The following is a 20,679-nucleotide window of genomic DNA, read 5'->3' on the forward strand; positions in this document are numbered from 1 at the left end:
TACACCTGAAGAGTCGACCTTTTCTCAACTTGATTTCTGACAAAATTGACATAGCCCGTTCTGCAGTTGAAATGCTGGTAACCTATCACATTGCATCGCGTGTGCATCTCTCCAATCCCAAGCGCACCCGCCCCTCCTCCCCCTTTGGCCGCACAAGGGTTAGAATGTCTCTGGAAACTTGTGCACAGAATAAGTCAGACACTTGACTGCGCGTGCAACGCATTAGTATTTATGTCCTGTACAGCCTTCTAGACCCCCTGGCCTTGAACCCCCATGATCCTTGCCAAGGATTGGATCCGCAATGGTCTCAGGCTGATCGCTAGGCCGCTTCCAGCTCCTATCGAATTCCCCTTTGGGAATCATTCCAGGAGTCTAGTGGATGCGTGGTAGCCAATCATGAGAGCCAGAGGCTTTAAACACCAGGTTCCCTGTCGACCATCGCCCATCAAGATGCCACCCGCGCGCTCCGTGCCCGCGAACCTGTTCCCCTGAAATGTCGCCAGTTGAGGGCCGTTTCGCATTGTCTCTCTGTGTCCGCCGTGTCACAGAGTTTTATGGTTTCGGTGGCCTCCCCCGTCTCGAATGTGTCTAGGATGTTGAACGTTTTCGGCGGCACCGTTGGATAGACTTTAACAACGGGGGGCGCAGAGAACGATGGGATGCAATCTGCACATATCGACGACGATCAAAGGGCGGGAGCCTTTCCACGGTTGTCGATAGTAGCTGGGCCACATCCTGTAGTGTAGCGCAGGGCCAATAGGCTTGGTCAAACCTGATGTCGCTTGCTGAACCGAACCCAGAAGAGGCGCTCCCACCCCCATGGCCCCCCTGGACGCCGACGCCCCTCGTGCATGGTTCGTGGCTTCTCAGCCTCTCACGATCGCCTCTTCTTCAGCTGGTCTCACTCACCGGTCCCGGGGCCCCCAATCGCAATTGGAAAAAAGAGAGCCCAAGCTGAATTCGAGCATGGCTGAGCTGAGGTCATTTATCCTGTTGGCCAGTTTCTTTCCTTGGCTTACCTGCTCGCTCAAGATTGGCGAGGTAAGACGTAATTAATGTAGGGAAGGAAGGAAGAAAAGAAGCCCTTCCTTTCCCCCATCCCCAGACACAGCTTGGTCTTCCCGCTCCTTCCGCCATGCCCATTCGCAATAGCAACTAATCTCCTCCCACATCCAATCTCTTTCTCCAACTTGCATCTCTCCCTCTTCTCTAACCTTCTCCCCCATTCCTCATCTGAAACCGCCAAAAGCAAGACCACCAGCAGAAGAAGAAGCAGCTCGATTTAGCGGCGACGACAACTTGCGCTGGGCCTTCTTTCCGATCGAGTCCCGGTCTTTCCAGCTTCGGCCACTCCTGGACCACAACTCAACTCCCGAGCGTCGCTGGCGACACGAACTTTGGAGCAAGCAGCGTCACTAGCCGCCCGCGACCCCCCGCCCGGCGCGTCTTATTTCATTCTTACTATTGTTCGCTACTGTACGGCACGTTGCTTCGCTTTCAAGGCCCGGATATCCACGCTTCGCCTCGTTCTTTGTCTGTCGTTCAGGGTCTGCGCTTCTTTGTTTGCCCTGCACTGCGCTTAAGCGCCCGTACCGTGCCGCAATCCATTATCCACCCCGTTGTCTGGTACACCTCGACATTCGTCAAAGCTCGACCTGACACCCCGTCGCGGCGCTTACCGTCCATCCATCTCAGCTGGGTCTCGCTTTCCCATTGGCCGGCTCTGGCTCGTCACCAAATTCGCAGTAATCTGAGAGTCTCAACTCCAGACTTCAGCGGCCAGCCTCAAGTCTCGAGAACCACTTCGCGTCTGTCTGAACATGCGGCGGGCGCCTTGTGGTGTTTCATCCGGCTGCTATTATTGATTGATCCCCAGTTCTCCGAGCTTCCCAACAGAGGTTTGTTTAGGCGCCGTCGTGGGCCGTTGCTGCGGGGCCAAATTGGATCGATCCGAGTTCGTCCATCATCCCTACGACGACGTGCATCTTGCTACATATTTACATCGGGGGGACCCTTCCATCTGTTGCCCATCATGGACCCGTCAACGACACTCTTCACTTTCATGTTGTGAGTCGGGACCTTTTCTTTCTTTTCGTCCTTCCTTTTCCTTGGCCATTGTTTGCCTGTCATTGTTTGCTTCCTCCTCCGCCTCTCGCTGGCCGATCGATCTTGAACCCACTGTCTCGATTCGCCGTTTCCGGACCGTTGCGCCGGGTTAAACGATACCTGAGCCATTGATTCATTCATTCTTATTACTTGCCCTCTAGAGGCAATTTCCTTACATTCCCTTTGTGTTTCAATTGTCGAACGTTGTCATTCCCTTCTAAGACCGGGATTGGCACTTATCACCCCAAAAGTGTCTTAATTGCCGTGGTATGCTCGCTCTATCTGTTTTATTTATACCCTCGCATGAATCTGTTCTGAATCTGGCTCTCACCCCCGGTCAACCCCTGTTGTCTGAGACACGAACTGGAAATCTTGTTTTCTGAATTGGATGCTTTCTTTTGAGTTCTGGGCCACGCGAGCGAGAGAAGGGAGGCGAGCTGAAGTCAGCGCCGGTCCCATCACGGCCAACCTCTGCGAGCGTGCAGTTGCGTGCATGCATGGCATGGCATTGCATTGGCAGATGGCTGGCTGGGTTTGGGCTTCACTGCAGAGGCGGGTATCCATGGACTCCATCTCTCTGGAACTATTTGCTGGTTGCAGTGGACAGTTGACCAAACAGTTGATGGATGCTGGGTGTACCTGGTCTCCCTGGTCTCGCTCCCCACGATTCTCAGCTGTCATGCCAGTCAGTCCCAGTGCCGTTTCTCCCTTGGGCTGGGGAGCCCGCGTGTGTGGCTGGCTGTTTTATGCAATTTCCCATGTTTTTCTTTTCTTCTATTCCCCTTCGATGCCGTGGCCCGATGCATCGTGCGTGGCTCTGAGCGGCGGGCGCTGACATGCATCCCCAGTCAAACACACCCTTCGACCCAGTCCGTGCAGCTTATTGGGTCTTGGGACAATTTCAGCCAATCTTACCCCATGCAACGCGACGTCCGGCGTGGCCGTGGCCAGTGGAGAGGCTGCTATTCTTTTCGCGACATCGTCTGCGACGACGCTTCCGTCTCGGCTTCTGCGACGTGTGTTGGCACAAGCTTCGGCTCTCCCTCAGGCTCGTGTCTGAACAAGAGGCACGGTGGTCTCAAGATGGGTCATACCTATTATTACTACGTATGTCATTCCACTTTGGCATGTGTCTTTTTGCCATTGTGTTTCATCTCACCATCCATACCCCATAACAAACATAAACATTCATTCCATCCCTTGCATATCAACTAATAACAACCACCCACCACCACCACTGCCATTCATATACATCTACACTCGCTGGCCCAACCCCTCAAGAACATTTACTCCACCTCTTCACTCTTTCTCTTGTCTACCTAATTCAGTCACTCATTTACAACACTATTATAATTCTAACAATGAACTCTCAGTATGAGGTGGATGGTTCTGTCGAGACACACGACCCTAGTCTCCCTTCAACAACTGCCTGCCCTTACCTACCAGGCCAAGCCGTCAACACCTTGATTGTCCCTGTCGAGCAGGCTCTCCGACAGCGAAGTGCATCTCTCACATCTATTCGTGCTGCCGACTTCAAGACAATGAACCCCGAATCAAAATACACCACCCCTCGACCCGCTCCTACAACAGCCGCCAACCATCTCCCTTACCGTGTTGGCTCCTCTCCCTCATTACACCACAAGGCTTCGTCTCGGTCATTGTCCCCCGCCCCGGCAGCTTGGAAACGTTTGTTTGGTCGCAAGTTGAATAGTCGTGATGGCGAACGAGGTCGATCTCCTGTCCGCAACGACATGACTGGCCTCACTGAGGAGGACTTTGACGATCGGTGCACAACCCCATCGGAGGGTACCCGTACCCGGGATATCTCCCCCGAGTCCCTTCGCCGCTTCCTGTCCGACGATCTTCCTCCCCGACCCGACTCAAATCTTAGTGAGAGGCCTTCGTTGGTCATCCCTGAGGATATCGCCGACGACAATGACAATGACGACGACGACAACTTTGCAATTTCGGCAGCATCCGAGACTCAGTCTTATGTCACCCGCCTCTCACCTCCTCCCTTCAAGCGTTCCGCTTCCACAGAGTCATTTAATGCCGAGGCGGCCAACCAGAGCTCCATCACCCTCATTCCTACCGAGCCACCCAAGCAAAAGGTTCACGAGACAGAAGAGGTGCCCGCATCCGCTGTGCTGCCCTCTCGACCCCGGCTTGAGACACTCTCAGTGCCTCGTGCTCCTTTCAACCCTGCCACGAGTTTCTTCCTCTCTCCTGTCTCACCTAACTTCGCCGAGGATGAGTACACCAACTTCTTCGACCTGACCGACGACGAAGACGATGTTGTGTCAAGCAACAACAGTGATATCCTCTCCTACCAACCCACCGCTGGCATGCCCTCGACGACCGACTCTTTCGAGTGCTACAGTCTTCCTGAGCCTCAGGAGCAGGGAGCCAAGACTGCGGAGCCTAAGCCGACCTACGGCAAAGTCAACTCCCCTTCTCTACTCTCCAGGAGCGATTCTGGTTTCACTGTCAGTGGTGGCAACTTCCTGGGTGCTCCCATTGACACTGGATTGGATGACTTCGCTGCCGAGCTGGGCTGGATGGTTGATGTTATCGGCACCAAGCGCAACTAAATCGCAACACAGCTCTCAACTTTTTCTTTTCATCAGACAGCAGCATCATCATCATAGAGACGGCGTTTGGTCTTCAGTTTCAGCATCTGTTTTTGTATTACTTTACTGTCCCTGCATTTGCAGGTGATGGGCTTTGCATTTTGGCGTTTACTAGGAATGGACAAAAACATATGGGGATGGCGCAAGTGTCGGCAATGGGAGCGAACTGAAAGTGGCATACTATACTACAAACATTTATACCCTTAGTGGTAATACGGATGGAAGGAAGGTGGGCATATGGGGGCATAGGGCATTGGGATGGTGTACGAGGCAAAATAGACATGGATCAAAATGGGATTCGGGGGGCACGTGGAAGAGGACGTTATGGTCATGTCTGCAACGCAATCTTGGTAGGACAAAGGTGCAATGTTTGGGTTGAACAACCATGTTCTTTCCATCTGTTGATGACGATATGCTCGTCATGAAGGGTCTAATAGGACTTGTATAGATGAAATGAAGTTGATCTTCGACTCGAATTTGTTGTCTTGACTTTTCTTACTCAAAGATGATGTACTTTTTGATCCAACAAAGATTGTCTTCTATCAACGTGGAGATATGGTATGTTCCCACATTGATTTCTTGTCATCATAGGCATCTTTCTATCTATATAGTTTTTGATACACGTAGAAAATACACTGGTTCTGTCATATCGCATTACTACTACTCTTCCTCGCCTCAAGGTAACAACCAAAATGTGCTAAACAGCCCGAGACCACAACGCCCGTATCAATAATCCAAGCAAATCATTTCACTTTGCCTCTTGAGCTGGTGTCGTGGCAGTTCCCACGGTAGTCGGCGGTGGGTTTGTTGGAGCCTGTAGCTGAGGTTGGGGAGTAGGAGCGGCAGCAGAAGAGGGGGGAGCAAAGGCTGGAGCAGTAAGAACTGGAGCCGAAGCCGGGGCTGGAGCTGGAGCCGGGACTGGGGTTGAGGGTGAAGGCACAACCGCTGAGGGCTGTGTCGAGTTGATAGGTGCAGCCGGGTTGACCTGAGCCGTGGCCTTTGCCGTGTCGGGTTGGGAAATAGGAGAGGGCTTTGGCTCTTCTTTGGCGGCATTCATCTTGTTCTCTGGAACTTGAGCGCCCGTCGTCCCATCGGGGCCCTTTAGTACAGGAGCCGCATCCGTAGTCTTCGCAGCCTCTCCCTTGGTCTCATCACCAGGTGCCGGCTCCTTCTTCTCAGGACCCTTCTTGTTAGGATTTAGGAAGCGCTCAGGGACTCCCCTGGCCGCGTACGTCCCGCTGCCGACCCAAGCGTTGAGGGCGCAGCTCCAGCGGTACTCGTTCCGGATGAGACGCTGGATCTCGCGGTACGCGTACGCGTTGTAATACGGGAGGCCAGTGCGAGGATCACGGTAACGGGCAGGGTGGTTTGTGATGACGCAGAGTGGAGCGGGTGAAGGTTCTTTGAGGGTGGAGCGTTAGCAACAGAGGTATGAATAGGGATTCAAGGGTCTTACTGGGTAGCTTGTTCATCTTTCGGCCAAAGATGATCTGAGTTTGGATGGTACGATCCTTGAGCGCGTTATTGTCAAAGTTTTGAAAAACCATGGCGTTGCGAGCTCCGGTCGATGGCTGACGTGGCTGTGGTTCAGCTTCAGGGGGGTTAGGTGCAGTTGAAGGGTCGGCATTAGGGGTTTTAGCAGGGAGATCGGAAGGTTTGGGTGCAGGCTGTGGAAGGGCGTCTTTTGGAGCTGCATCTGTTGTTGATAAGGTAGTTGCCGGCGCCAGTGTAGGCTTTGGGATAGGGGGGGCCGTAACTGGAGGGGATATAGAGGGAGGAGGGGCGATGGCCGACAAGGTGGGAGGGACAACACCTTGGGATGTGTTCGGCGGTGCAAGGACGTTGGATTTGGGGTTGCTAAAGCCCATCATAGGAGGCACTGCTCCGTTGACACTTATGCCGAGAGGGGGGGCAAGAATAGGGGCTGCCAGAACACCAGAAGGTTTCGGTTCTGGTGGACGGGCTAGACCTGCTGGAGGAGTCATGATGGACTGCTGAGTTGTGTCTAGTGGTGCGGTGGCGGGAAGAGGGGATGGAGCGGCGAGGCCACTTGTTGGAGGAGCAAGGGGAGATGGCGGCGGCGGCGGCGGCGTTGGTGTTGATGATGGAGGTTGAGGAGCAGGTATGGCTAGACCACTAGGGGGAGGTGGTGGTGGCATCGCCATCGACCGAGAAGGCTCTTCGGTCTTGAGAGTGGGAGATGTCGTTTTCGGCGCCGTTGAAGGAGGCTCTGCAGGTTTCGTAACGGCATCGTCGACTTTGGGCGCGGCACTTGGCTCAGGTTCCTTGGCCCTTGGTGCTGTAGCCGGTTCAAGTGATGGTGTCGTTGATGGTTGCTGTTGTGCTGGCTGCGACTCCTCACCCTTGGCCTTGGATGAAGCATCGCCAGCAGCCAGCGTTCCATCCTGATTACCATCCTTCTTCTCCTCACTAGCAGGTGTCTTGTCCTGGCCCTTGCCCTTGTCTTTATCTTTGCCCTTAGCCTTCTCACCCCTCTTCCTCTTCTCCTTAGCTGGTTCCTCGATCACCATGTGCTTGCCCATCCACTCGCCGATGCCACTCCAGAACGTGATGAATGGTCCCTTGAGTGTCCTCTGATGCAAAGCCGCAAGCTTCGCTCGTCTTTCCTCCTCGCGTTGTTTCTCTGCCACCTCCCACCGGTTGAGACTCTTACTGTTGCGCTTCTCCACGATGGCCGCCTCGCGCAACCTCTCTTCCTGTGTCATGGGTGGCTTCTTCATAGCCTCGAGACGAGCCGCCTTCTTCTGCATCTGTGCGACCTGCTTTAGTCGACGTGCCTCACGCTCCACCATCTGCTGGTGAAGCTGCTCCTTGGATAGTCGGGTCGTCTGGCGGGACGACGCTCGGGTCGGTAGATCGGCCGGTGAGGGCAGCCACGAGGTTCGCTCGGATTTCTTCTTAGGTCGCGGCGGGGGCCTCGTGGGTGCAGCAGGCGTCTTGGTCGTGGGATCGATGCGAACCTTCTTGCGAAACTTTGCAGGGATGGCCTCTTGGGCCTTTCGCTTCCGTTGGGCGGCGCGCCGCTCCTTGGCCTGTCTCTCCAACTCCTTCTCGCCCTCCATATCATCATCGTTGTTGTCATTATCCTCATCGTCGGAAGAAGAGTCCATGTGCACGTCCGATGCATTTTCACCAGCATCGGAGAAGCCCTGGTCGTTCTCGTCCTCTGCAAACAGGAGTTCAAGGTCTGAATCGGGCTCTTCATTGGCGAGCATCGACTTCATCCGATTACCGGCGGTCGAACGGCGCTTCCTTGTCGTGGCCAGCCATTCTATCTTGTCTTCATTATTTGTCTGGCCATCGGAGTCGTTGCTGCGGCGCTGGATATTCTTCGCTGTCTCGCTGTCGCTGTCACTATCGCTGAGGCTCGACAGGGAGGATGAACGGGGAGTGTCCATCTCCGAGGGCTTGGATTCCGTCTCCATCGCGGTATATCATCGGTCAATGAGATGAATCGAGGCTGGCGACATCATATGACGCTGTTCCGGCTGCCTTTGGTTTGTTTCGATGGGATGTCGTGGTGTCGCGGCTTTACGCCAGGAGTTTGTTGGATGTAAGGAAGACGCGTTTTGGTGGGGAGCACTTGAGAATTATTTCTGGCTGCCCGCTGACATCAACCAACTCATGTGCCGGTGGAGGTGGATATCCATGACAGCCTTAAGATGACAACTACATACAATCATGATTCACGCATAATTACCATTATTCATAGTTAAATATAATTTCAAATATTCTAATGCTAATGTCTAACGGTCGCTGTTATCCGTCACTGACTCTCAGGTCAAGTAGAGTTGATCTATCTGTGCTAATCCAAAACCATCAAATTGCTTGCATGTAACCATCCCAACCCAGCCCAACGCCCTCATCAATTCGAAGACGGAGAAAAAAAAATGTCTCTCACTGTTGCGAGCGAGAGAATGCCGCCCGTATCACTAAAAACCCCAGAAGCATCCGCCTCAAGCTAAAAACTGAAAATAAGACCAGATAACCTCAAACTTGTATCCGGAGCCCGAGCTTTCCGAGATTGCGTGTATGGTCAGGTACCATGATGTCGGATGGTTAGCATATGACCATCTCGACATGAGATCTCATTCATCACCCCATACTAAATCTCGTCGGGGTCGAACTCCGTTTCCTCTCCCTCCCACTCCTTGCAGAATCCAAGCCAGTTGCGGTGGAGACACTTTGATTTCTCAGGTGGCGAGGCACTCGAGGGATCCGTTGACGTAGCTGTAGGCGCAGCAGTGATAGGAACTTGCGTCGCACTACCAGGCTGAGCACTCGTTGTCACGACCACTTCATCCCGGCAACCCCAAAACCTGCCTGGAGTTTCACAAGTCGTGGTCGGGGTCGGTTCCGTCGTAGTAGTTTCAGTAGTCGTCTTATCCTTGCATCCGAACCATCCAGGTGTAAGACAGGTCGTAGTTGTAGACGACGTTGTCGATGTTGTAGTCGCCCCTGGAGTGGACTTGTCCAGGCAACCCCACCACCCTGGCGTCTCACAAGTTGATGTCCGAGTCCGAGTCCGTGTGGTTGTTGATGAAGATGATGTTGTCGTAGTCTCGGTTCCGTTGCTTTCGTACATCTTCCATTGTGCGCAGTCTCGGCATTCGGGTGTACGTTTACACTCTGGAACATCGTCATACTTGGTGATGATGTCGTCAATGACGGAGCGAATCCGGTGTGTGCCGATCCCGACCCTCCAGCCCTTATCAGCCACGACATCATACACACACTCGTAGCCCGTATGGCACGCGCTTTCCATAGCGTATCCGGCAAATGAGCAGGACGCCGCGGCACCGTTGCAGGTCCCGATGTAGACCGGGTCTGCGGTGTGGCCAAAATGAAACGTGCCCGTGTTCTCGCGCAACTGAGGGAAGCTTGGGTCAGCACCGGGAGGAAGGGGCAGGCCGAGTCTCGAAACCGGAAGAGCCTCTGGTACAGCCTCAAAGGTGACAACAGGCAAGCCGTATGTCATGCCCAACATGGACGTGACGGCACCACCGAGGGAGTGGCCTGTGAGCCAGACATTGGCATCAGGATAGAGCTCTGTAACGTTCGAGTATAGCTCGCGAGCAGCAGCGTAGTATCGGTTCTCTTCCCGCAGTGCCTGAACAACACAAGTGTTGTTACAGGTGTATGTGCTAGTAGCGCAATCGCAGACCTGATGCCAGGTCCACTGGCCTTGCTGAGCACAACAGCAACTGAAGAAGAGGTTGTCATTGACTTTGTCATTAGTCGTGGTTCCTTCGCCATCAAAAACGGCAGTTGTTGTTCCCTTCAAGCCGATGACAATGGTCGAGTTTGTGTCGTCGGCGAAAACATGCCCACGAAGACCGTCACCCTCCCAACCGAAATCGGCACTTCGATTCCACCGAGGCCCGACATCCTCCCAGTCAGCATCAGTGTCGTGCTCAACATAAGCGTTGGCAGTCATGCGCGCTAATGTGAGGACAGTATTCTTGTCTTTGATGTCGGGGGATGGAACTTGATCTGTGGTCCACGCCGATGCATCAAGGACGGATACGTAACCTCGCTGCCGAGACTCGGCGACCATGGGGTCAACAACAGATGGTCTTCGATCTACCAGACGATGGATCGGTTCGGCGCGGCTCTTGGCCGTGAGCCGGGTCATCTCGTATTCCTCAAAACCATCTTCAGCGGCCAAGTACACCCTTGACTCAGCGTGGTTGACATCGCGCTTTCGATGGAGGTTGGGATGGAGATAGGTGCCGTGGTGGTATATATGTCGGAGTGTGAAAGTGTGCTCGGCGGGAGCAGGCACTTCGGGAGTTGATGGTATCGCTGGCCCAGGAGGCAATAGGATATCGTCCTGGAAGCGACTACCGCGGTCGACAACGCCGGAGGCGGATGATGGCGTAAAGGCGAGGAATGATAACAGTAGCGAAGCAGATACTCGAGCAGTCGAGGCGCATCGAAAGCCGGATGACCGGCGGCGATTATTTGTTGTCATGACGGTATGGACCATCCAAGGGATGGATGAGCAATAGGCATAAGTGTTGGCCAAAGAGGAGGAGAAGATGGATGGAGATGATGAGGAAGAAGAAGAGGGAAGAGTCGGAGGAAGGCGACGAGTGACGGATGGCGATAGCCAACGACGTCGTCATTTCAAGCACGCGGGCGCTATCGCTGGTGGAGCATTGCCGGGAAGGTTGCACAAGTACCGTGATGCTTTGTCGGAGGGCAAGCCACGCATTGAAGATAAGGTTTGATCCATTTTAGGTAGCTTTCCGCCACTTTTGTAGCTAAGGATACCGACCTTCTACTAATTACTATCGTCTCATGTTAAGTAAGTAGTCTTGGCCCCCTCATGATACCTCCAACAGCATGACCATGTGACTGCACGGACCGGACAAACGTTGGGGAGGCCGACGCCGCCCAACCATTGCTGCAAGAGGCATTCCCCAGGGCGAGCTGACGCCTAGAGCACCCTGGAGCCTTTGTTGAAGTGGGGCCTTTATAGTGGTTCACGGGGGAGCGCGTGTTTTCAGGCACTTGGGGGACGCGACCGCGAAGCTTAGCTGAGAACCTATTCTCAAATTTCCAAAGACCGTGCTCTGCATCACAGCCCATTGTCGCCTCGAAAGGAGAGAAAGAGACGACACTGTCCTTTTCCAATCTCATCTCTCCACACCAAAAGTTTGCGCAAAGTCGTCGCGATGACTGCCATGTACGTTTTGGATCAATTTCTTTCACCCTCGAAGCGTCTTTGATGGTCTCGAGGCTCCGTCGAACTCTAGATCTCCTCACGAAGCATCTCCATGGCAACAGCTAACCAAATCATCAATTTGCAGCGAGAGTTTCGACAACATTTACTTGGACCTCTCCAAGGAGAGCGGCAAGTGCAGATTCGCCGAAACTGGCTTTGGTTGGAAGCCTGCGAGCGGCGGCGACACCTTCACACTCGATCACAGCAACATCGCCTCTGCGCAATGGAGTCGCGCCGCCAAGGGATATGAGATCAAGATCTTGCAACGCGCCAATTCTGGCATCATCCAGCTCGATGGCTTCCAGCAGGAGGACTACGACCGACTCTCCAAGGTGTTCAAGAACTGGTACAGCACTGTTCTCGAGAACAAGGAGCACGCTCTTCGCGGCTGGAACTGGGGCAAGGCAGAGTTCGCCAAGTCTGAACTCACCTTCAGCGTGCAAAATCGACCTGCTTTCGAGCTCGCCTACTCGGAGATCGCAAACACCAACCTTGCTGGTCGAAATGAAGTGGCCGTAGAAATGTCCCTTCCTGCCACAGCCGCCGATTCGGGCGCCAACCCGTCGCTCGGCGGAGCTCGATCAAAGGGCTCCAAGGCTGCCGCTGGTCGCGATCAGCTGGTCGAGATGCGATTCTACATCCCCGGTGTCACCACTCGTAAGGAGGCCGAGGGCGAGGATGCTGGCAGTGATGCCGGCAACGCTGAGGAGGAGAAGAACGCAGCTACTCTCTTCTACGAAACTCTGATCGACAAGGCCGAGATTGGCGAAACAGCTGGCGACACCATCGCCACATTCTTGGATGTTCTGCATCTCACTCCCAGGTATGACTCAAGACTCCGGTACCTTGCTGTTCTTTCGCTAACGTGTCCTTTCCAGAGGTCGCTTTGACATCGATATGTATGAGGCATCATTCCGCCTCCGTGGAAAAACGTACGACTACAAGATCCAATACGATGCCATCAAGAAGTTCATGGTGCTTCCCAAGCCCGACGAGGTTCACTACATGCTTGTCATTGGTCTCGATCCACCTCTGCGCCAGGGTCAAACTCGCTACCCCTTCGTTGTCATGCAGTTTAAGAAGGACGAGGAGGTTACCATTGACCTCAACCTCAACGAGGAGGAGCTCAAGAAGAAGTATCAAGACAAGCTCGAGCCTCACTATGAGGAGCCTCTCCACCAGGTTGTGGCCAAGATTTTCCGTGGTCTCGGTAACAAGAAGATTTCGTCCCCTGCCAAGGACTTTATCACGCAAGTTCCCTACTCTTTCCTAGTTGAAACGACTGCTAACTTGTGCTTAGACACCGCAACCAGTACGGTATCAAGTGTTCCATCAAGGCCAGCGAGGGTTCCCTCTACTGCCTGGAAAAGGCCTTCATGTTTGTTCCCAAGCCGGCAACTTACATCGCCTACGAACAGACTCAGTCGGTCACCTTCTCTCGTGTCGGCGGAGCTGTGTCAGCCTTGTCGACATTCGATATCACTGTTCTCCTGAAGAACGGCGCCGGCTCATCGCAGTTCAGCAACATTAGTCGTGAGGACCTGAAGGCTCTTGAGACCTTTTTCAAGCTCAAGGGTCTCCGCGTCAAGAACGAGATTGACGAAGACGCCAACCTTCTCGCTGCAGCACTTGACCAAGAGATGGATGATTCCGAGGATGAGGTGGTCGCTAAGGCCGACCGAGGCTCAGCGGATGAAGACGAGGAGAGTGTGGATGAAGACTTCCAGGCTGACAGCGAAAGTGATGTCGCAGAGGAGTTCGACAGCGCCCACGAGAGTTCCGGCTCAGGAAGTGATGAGAGCGGTGTCGATGACGATGGCAATGACGATGATGATGACAATGAGGAGGAGAGGCCCAAGAAGAAGAAGAAGACCACCTAAGTATAGTCTCGGGGTTTCAATTGGAGGGGGTGTAAGCTATGCGGGAATCCGTGGGAGAATTTAATGGAACGAGGCTGGGAAAAGCTCTTGGTCTTGGAGATACAGATGTATTGGCGGCGTTCAGGCTAGAAGATGATATCACACATGGGCTCATGCTATAGTGATAGCTATAAACATTTCGCGGTTATTGCACCTGTCCCGGCCCCGGATTGTCTAGATCTTTACAGGGCTAGTTCCCAGCTGACGGCAGGCAGCCCTGTCTTGTAGACAGCCATTGACGAGGGTTCCTTGACTTGTGACATTCTGATCGTCAACTACTAGTTATCAGCCGCGAAGAGCGGCCCCAAAGCTTGGGCATGTTGTTCAGCTGCCTCGTATGAATGTAATTTTGATAGCACAAGCCACCATTTAGTCATTTGTGCCTCAGGGTGTGTCGTCAAGGTCCATTGAATGCTCAATTGGATTTCCTAGTCATTACTTAGTTATTAGCAGACCCCATTGCCTTTCAGGGCAACTATCGCCATTTAACAGTGAGAGGTCATTTGTTTCGTGGCAGCGGTGCGGTTGGTGGAGAAGTTGTATGTTTTGGTGGCCGTTTTCGTCTTGGCAGCGACGATCAGGGGCCCCTCGATCGGCGATGGCAGGTTTTCGAGAAGACAGGCTACTGCAAGGCGATGCGACATGGCACAGGGAGGATTCTTTAGTGGCATCTGGAGGAGGAGTGCGTAGATGACGCCTCATGGGAAGCCAAGTTTATTTCCAGCCAGTGGCTGATGAGATCTAAGCAGCTAAAGTAACGAGATCTGGGAGGTGCGTTTGTGGAAAAGAGAGAGACGGTGGTTATTGGAAAGAGTTTCATCTTAAACGCGCGCTACTGAGTTGATTAAGGTTTGGACAAAGATCAGATCAGCCAGGGTGTAAGTCAGGGAACTTGCTTTTTTCGCGAATTTCCAAGAGGGGCTGCAGGAAGGGAAAAAAAGAAAAAATTTCCAGCTATGGTTGAATTTCCCATTATGACAGCTCATTATATCCGGCTCCGAAGACTTGTGTTAGGCGGTCCGAACGAGTTGAGAGGGCCCGCTCGCGTAGAGGCTTGGGAGTGAAGCACAGAAGCAGCCAGGGTCAAGGGCATGAGGCCCTCGTTCAGTCGGACTGGATTGCATAAACACTCCATCTCAGATTGACGAACGAATCCTTCCTTTACGGGCGGCTACTCGGCTTACAAGATGTGGCACGGCTTGCGGCGGAAGGGGGGAGTGTTTGGGGAGCATCGTCAAGTATCATGGTGCCTCATCTAGTGGCGGTTGGGTTGCGAAATTGGGTCTCGCGAATATATGATCTGATCCTCAACTTGGTTAAAAAACACCGAGAGCAGCCCATTCAGGGGACTCGAGTGTTTGAGAGAACTTGAGTAGATTCATTCAGTCGTGAAGCTGTAAGTAGGAATAACCTCTTCTCGTAAGATGTAGCTGGGAGGGAGGTCGTCCACCACAACTATAAATTCATCTCATCCATCCGTCCATTGTCTTTCCCACCAACCTCTCCCCAACCTCACTCCCTCTCTTCTTTTCCCCTCAAACGGCAACACACCCGGCATCCTCGGCGATCCACCGTCGACACCGATGCGTCCATCGTGTAGCACCCGGCAAAGTGTTACGGATACCTCTAGGGATGGATGGATGGACACTTCCTGCCTTACCTTGCCTGTCTTGCCATACCTACCTTACCTGAGCGGCACCTTCCCAAACACACTCATCCAGGGTTCATCTGCAACTGCGCCTTACGAAGCAGGAAAGAGCGGCTCACATCAGAAATGGGAAAGGGGTCCCCCCGTCCATTCTGTTTCTCGTCATTGGTCAGCCTCGAGACTCGACCTTTACGCCATGCCGCCGCAGCGTCTCCGTTACATCTTCCCTCGGCAAGGCGCTCTCTCGAACCCTAGGAGGGATGGATATCAGCTTTTCCAAAAGTCGATGTGTCACGGCTGAGCAAGCCGCGAATTTCCCATCATGCAGCCCCTACATTATGCTGTTTCACAGAGAAGCCCAGGTGGGAACCAACAGTTTCTTTTTTTCCCTCTCTCTTTCCCCTCCGGATTGACTGATCTGACGGTTCGAGCTCACTCTTGGTGTTGCAGGTGGGCGGGCGCCTCCTCGATCCGCGTACCCGCCCAGAACGAGGGCGAGCGAGCATGGCAATGTCAAGAGAATGCCATTATACCCCAAAGAGGAACAGAAAATTCCCCTCAAAGCGGTGACGTCGAGTAAAATGTACTACACACAAGCCTAACCCACAAAAAAACCGTTGTCCCTTCTCGTCCCCTGATGCCGCCCCCCCCAAACGACATATCAGCCCAACGGCCAACGACCACACTTGACTCCATCAGTCTCCAGCCCGCCTCAAAGCGTCCTAGCCCCAGCATCCGACGTGAATCCCCTTCGTCCAGGGCCCTCTTTTCCCAATCATGGCATACTTTTTCGTTGGCTGCGCTGGCCAAGCTTGCGGCCCCCCCTGGCTATAGCCAGCCACCCCCCCGCTCCTCGGTTGCGAATCTAGGATCAGACCACCATACCACGGACATCTACACACCCAAAGCCTGCGCCGTCCACTTGGTGAGAGGCGAGCCCATCTGTACCTCGCAGAAGGGTTCATGTCCCGAGCAACAGATCAATGGGGCCGCCTCGGGTCCGTGTACAGCGTCGTTTCCGTCCTGCTGGGACTAGGAGAACCGGTTTACATCACAAGATCATGTTGGGGACGCATGTGGTGCCATCTAGCGTCATGATGACCGTGCCTATTGTCTCCCAGGCAAATATACCCAGTCCCTTCTAAACCTATGGGTGGCCCGTCCTCCAACAAGCCCCCCAGAGCAACCCAGGCTGGCTGAGCTGGAAACTTGGCATGGGCCCTGATGAGATAACGGACGGCTACTGTACTTCCTCTCCACCGGGTATCAGAGACAGGAGGACGGTGGCCGGGGGAGGGAGCAGCCTGACCTCGGAAGATCGAGATTTGACCGCTCACAATGCCCCCCCAGCAATATGATACCGTATCGCGCCAGACTGATGAGGGCCCGGAGACCGGCTCTGACAGGGAAAATCTATACGCCTCTTCATGCACCCTCCCGCGCTTGACATGTGAGCAGTAGGGCTTGTCGGGCCAAGGTATCCAATAAAGACGGGATGGGCAAGGCCTTGAGATGCCGATCGCCCTGAAAGAGAACGAATGCCCAAGCACCAGTCTCGGTGCCAGACCCCGTCCCGGTCCCAGTCCCAGTCCCAGCCCAGGCTGTCCCCCCCGAGCCCACCTACTTACCCAGTTCCAGCTCCAGCTCCAGCTCCCTAGGAGCAGTCCTTAAAACCCCCTTTGGGGCGGTAAAGGCGGGGACACTGACCAATTCCAAGGTCGAGTCATTGCAAAATGCAATCAAGGCGTCAGCTTGAATCCACACATGGCCTTCCCCATTATCCGGCATTGGGTTTCCCACGGCCACGGGTTCAAACCATTCAACCCCTCCTATTGGAAGCCTTCCCATTCACGTGGGGAGGAAGGCCGAGAAGCTTGTCTTGCCTCGACATAAACCCCCCCTTCCGAGTTGCCCTATGTTATTTTTGACACCAAGATATCTCACCACATTCGATTCCCGGGGCGAGTGCAGAAACACGCCAGAGCAGTGCAGTCATCAAGGGCCTCGAACCATCATCTGCTCAGGCCTCGGGTTACCATTGGGTGTCCCCGTGACTAGTCACTCGACTCTAGTAGCCTCAGGAGAGGAGACGCGGGAAGCCGGGGGAAGACGACAGAAGGAAAGGAAAGGGGCCATTGTTCCCGAGACCGAGACGTGAAGGAAGGGACGCTGTTGAGACCGGGCGTCCGATAGCGCGGCAGAAGAGGGAGCTGGTGAGTAAAGATGTGCCGATGGATGGAAAAGTCACCCTACCCAGCATGCGCTCTGACGTTAACAACAGCAACCAACAGGCAGACCAAAGGGGCAGAGAAGGAGACGTTGAGTGCCGTTAGCGAGAATACGGGCATCGTAATTCGCTCATCTGAAAAGAAGCAAGGACTGGGAAGGACATCCGATCGGTCGCTTGACCGATTGTCTCGTGGTGCCGAGAAATCTCTTCAGTGGGGTGACTTTTTGTCCGGCTTCGTGGGAGCACGAGACGCCGGCATAGCCTCGCCCGACGGGAATAGGAACATCAGTTTCTAGGCTGCTGGTCCGATGCGGCGCGCCGCGGGTGGCGTTGGAACTATCGAGCAGGCTCCGGTGACGTCGAATCTGCGGCTTCACCAGGACCGTATAAGCAGTTCGGCCCCTTGATCACCGGCCTCCAAGGTGAAGCACGGTGCCGGCCGTAGGCCCAGGCCGACAAAGGTCAACGAAGAATCGTTTATCAAGACGTTCACGAATCGAAGACAGAAGACCTTTCACCGGTCTCTGCATCAAAGCCACTTACAGCCTCGTCGACAGAGACGAACACAATAGCCGCCGCTACCGAGCAAGGCAACCTGGGCACGCCTAGTTGCAGAGGACATACAATCGGATACCCGGCCCACACCTTCGAACATCGACAACGCGGGGGCCGGACGAACACCCAAGGAACCCCCAAGATCCAGGATTTCTTGCATCCTGCCGACTCCCCGATCCCTACCATGGCGGGGGAACACAGCGGGGACCAGTCATTCTATGACTTCCTCATAGAGGAGCCAGAGGTACGTTTGATGCTGGTAACTGAAGCTGTCGTTGTTTCTGTCTCTTTGCGCAATGTGATGTTGAGATGGTAGGTGGTGAGGGTCAGGAACGCCGACGCTAGGGCGTTCGAGATGGTTGCTGTCTGCCCTCTCAGTTGCCGCTCGCAGCAACTAAGACATGGCTGCTCCAAACATCAGGCCAGTGGCTGTGGCTCGAATCCACCAGAATCCATCTCTACCCCGTCTCTTTGGCGCCATGACTCGAATGACTGGTCATGACATGTGGTCATGGCTTCTCATAGATCTCAAGAGAAGGTGCTGGAGGGAGCCAGATTGGACGGAGAAAACCTCCGGACCAGCCTCAGTGGCAATGTCGCTCAAGAAAGGAAACGCGCCCGACCTGTGAAGCGGAGCCACGAGACGAGACGGGACGGGAGGCGGCGCGCAGCAGATTTGAGCTGTAGAGACGGGACAGGACGACAGCATGAGGCCAGAAATTTTTTTGATGATGAAGAAGAGAGTCTAACGTTTGTGATCTTTGATGGAGCAGATGATGGCGCCAGCGCCACCCGGTCATTTTCAGCATCAACAGCCCATTTCGCCGCCGAATCGACCCAGCCGCGATCCGCCGCAGCGGCCAGACCCGACCGAGATCGAGACCCACCATCCAGCCCATCACCCGGTACTCGGGATGCAACTACCGGATTCATCACGTGCGCAATCACGCGGGCACCTTCACCTCGACTTACACGGTCCTCCGACTCCTGTAGGTCATGGAGCGCATCCTTCGCAGAGCTTGCAAAACCTCCATGGGGGCGTTCATTCGACGCAGGGCCCAACGGGCTATGCGAACCAGCTCCCAGTGTCTACAGGCCCGATGTCAATAGATTGGGGTCTTTACAGCGTTGGACATAACAGTCTTCAGCTGAATCCACCTCAATTCGACTTCCCAGGAGCCATGATCCCTGCTGGCGACGGCACGATCGGCCATCAGAATCATCTCTCACATGCGTCGACAGACCCCGCTTTCGCGTATGGAAGCGAGCTCGTCTCGCCATCCAGCATACATTCATCCAGGGGTCACTACGACGGTACCGTCTCCAATCACTGGGATGACGCTCTCAGTCATGGAGCGAGCACCCCAAAGGTGACGACGCCCGCCGCTCATGTAACTACAAACCCCTGGGCCGAAGTGGACGAAGTTCAGGAAGACAACCACCCCGCGCCCTCATCGAGACCACGAAGAACGCCCCGACCTAGAAGGCAGAAGAAGGACGCACGGAAAACCTCTGAAGCTTCTCAGGGCGGCAGCAGCAGCGCTGGTGGTGCGCCTTCGGTATCCGATGCAGCCAGCCCCAGCTCTACGTCACAGAACAGTCGTGCCAGCGTTGGCTCTAAATCCGCATCCATGGCGTCAACGACATCGACAGCTTCCAGTCGCCAGAGCAAGCTTCGCAGTGCCTCTCGAACGTCCAAGAATAGTCGTGACAAGCCTAATGATACTCCAGAAGAAAGACGGACCCGAGCGTCGCATAACCTCGTCGAGAAGCAATACCGCAACCGTCTGAACGCGCAATTCGAATCCCTCCTCAGTGCTCTGCCAGAGCAAGCTCGATCTGGAGGAAGCGGAGGCGGAAACGGAAACGGTGACGAAAACGAATCCGATGCCGCGAACGATGCAGACCGCCGTGTGAGCAAGGGCGAGGTGCTTGAAATGGCGCGCAAGCATATTGAAGCACTGGAACAGGAACGAAACCAGCTTGAGCGCGAGAACCTCGAACTACAAGGCAGTCTCCGGCGACTCAAAGGATCTACCTCGGACGGTACTACGTCCTCGTCAGGCCAGCAAACGCCGCTCGATTTCAATAGCAACACGGATCAGGACAAGGTCCGTGACGATCGAGATGAGGACTGACGACAAGGGAGCATCAAAGATTGGAGGGCATAACTCAAGATTGTGACAAGGGACAAGCCCTGGAAGATGCTCTCAGGGATACAAGACCGAATTTCCTTGTTGCGAATATCACATTTCCCCTCTGTCCTTTCATTCATTCATTTAATGTTTGATTTTTGTTACACATGTTTTTGTTCATCATGATTGTTTGGCACAGCGCAGTTGCAATATGGCGACGACTGGTCATGGACAAGGGGGGTCCATGCACCATCAGCAACAGGCTCATGAAGCAAATTGTTTATTGTATTTTGGTTATGTTGTCCCCTTCTCATGGTTCACGAGTGTTGGTGATGGTGGTGAGTGGGGACTGGATCTTGTTCAACAAAAAAAATTGGTGAAGATAAAGGGATGGTACGGGATGGTACGGACGAGTATCAAAAGGGAAAACGGATATTTGATATCTCAAAGGGTGAGGGAGGGTGGTTGTTGGTGGGCTTTGTCCTTTTGCAACTTCATTCAGTCTCTTCTGTCTCATGGGGGTTTGACTTGATGCTTTTTATTTCTTTCTTTCTTTTCTTCTTCCATCAGCATGTGTGTGTGTACATATGTCTTGGCCCTTTTCCCCCCTTCCCTTCTCTTATCCCTTTTTCTTTCTTTCTTCCTTTCATGATGCTCGACATATTAGAACCTCGACATCAACGAACTCATGTAGACTTGGGCTGG

At 54.0% G+C, this 20,679-nt stretch overlaps 5 protein-coding genes across 5 annotated transcripts; 3 read left to right on the plus strand and 2 right to left on the minus strand.

Moving 5' to 3' along the window:
* Positions 1-2,922: 2,922 nt before the first annotated feature.
* On the plus strand, positions 2,923-4,886 carry NECHADRAFT_70422 (uncharacterized protein). The gene is made up of 2 exons (XM_003044832.1): positions 2,923-3,213; positions 3,480-4,886. Exons 1-2 carry the CDS (start codon positions 3,025-3,027, stop codon positions 4,695-4,697), a joined length of 1,407 nt encoding a protein of 468 aa, XP_003044878.1. The 5' UTR covers positions 2,923-3,024; the 3' UTR covers positions 4,698-4,886.
* A 598-nt stretch (positions 4,887-5,484) lies between these two features.
* On the minus strand, positions 5,485-8,182 carry NECHADRAFT_81881 (uncharacterized protein; the record flags this gene model as incomplete). Its single annotated transcript, XM_003045232.1, has 2 exons — positions 5,485-6,137; positions 6,193-8,182. The coding sequence occupies 2 exons, from the start codon at positions 8,180-8,182 to the stop codon at positions 5,485-5,487; spliced, it is 2,643 nt and encodes an 880-aa protein (XP_003045278.1).
* A 449-nt stretch (positions 8,183-8,631) lies between these two features.
* NECHADRAFT_62166 (uncharacterized protein) lies at positions 8,632-10,746 on the minus strand (the record flags this gene model as incomplete). Its single annotated transcript, XM_003045233.1, has 1 exon — positions 8,632-10,746. One exon carries the CDS (start codon positions 10,744-10,746, stop codon positions 8,863-8,865), a length of 1,884 nt encoding a protein of 627 aa, XP_003045279.1. The 3' UTR covers positions 8,632-8,862.
* A 691-nt stretch (positions 10,747-11,437) lies between these two features.
* Positions 11,438-13,367, plus strand: NECHADRAFT_81883 (uncharacterized protein; the record flags this gene model as incomplete). The annotated part of the gene is made up of 4 exons (XM_003044833.1): positions 11,438-11,448; positions 11,573-12,310; positions 12,366-12,713; positions 12,788-13,367. The coding sequence occupies 4 exons, from the start codon at positions 11,438-11,440 to the stop codon at positions 13,365-13,367; spliced, it is 1,677 nt and encodes a 558-aa protein (XP_003044879.1).
* Positions 13,368-18,023: 4,656 nt separating this feature from the next.
* NECHADRAFT_81884 (uncharacterized protein) lies at positions 18,024-19,977 on the plus strand (the record flags this gene model as incomplete). Its single annotated transcript, XM_003044834.1, has 3 exons — positions 18,024-18,083; positions 18,626-18,828; positions 18,981-19,977. The coding sequence occupies 3 exons, from the start codon at positions 18,024-18,026 to the stop codon at positions 19,975-19,977; spliced, it is 1,260 nt and encodes a 419-aa protein (XP_003044880.1).
* Positions 19,978-20,679: the final 702 nt, after the last annotated feature.

The sequence above is a fragment of the Fusarium vanettenii genome (genome assembly GCF_000151355.1).
Source record: "Fusarium vanettenii 77-13-4 chromosome 6 genomic scaffold NECHAsca_20_chr6_4_0, whole genome shotgun sequence".
NCBI lineage: Eukaryota > Fungi > Ascomycota > Sordariomycetes > Hypocreales > Nectriaceae > Fusarium > Fusarium vanettenii.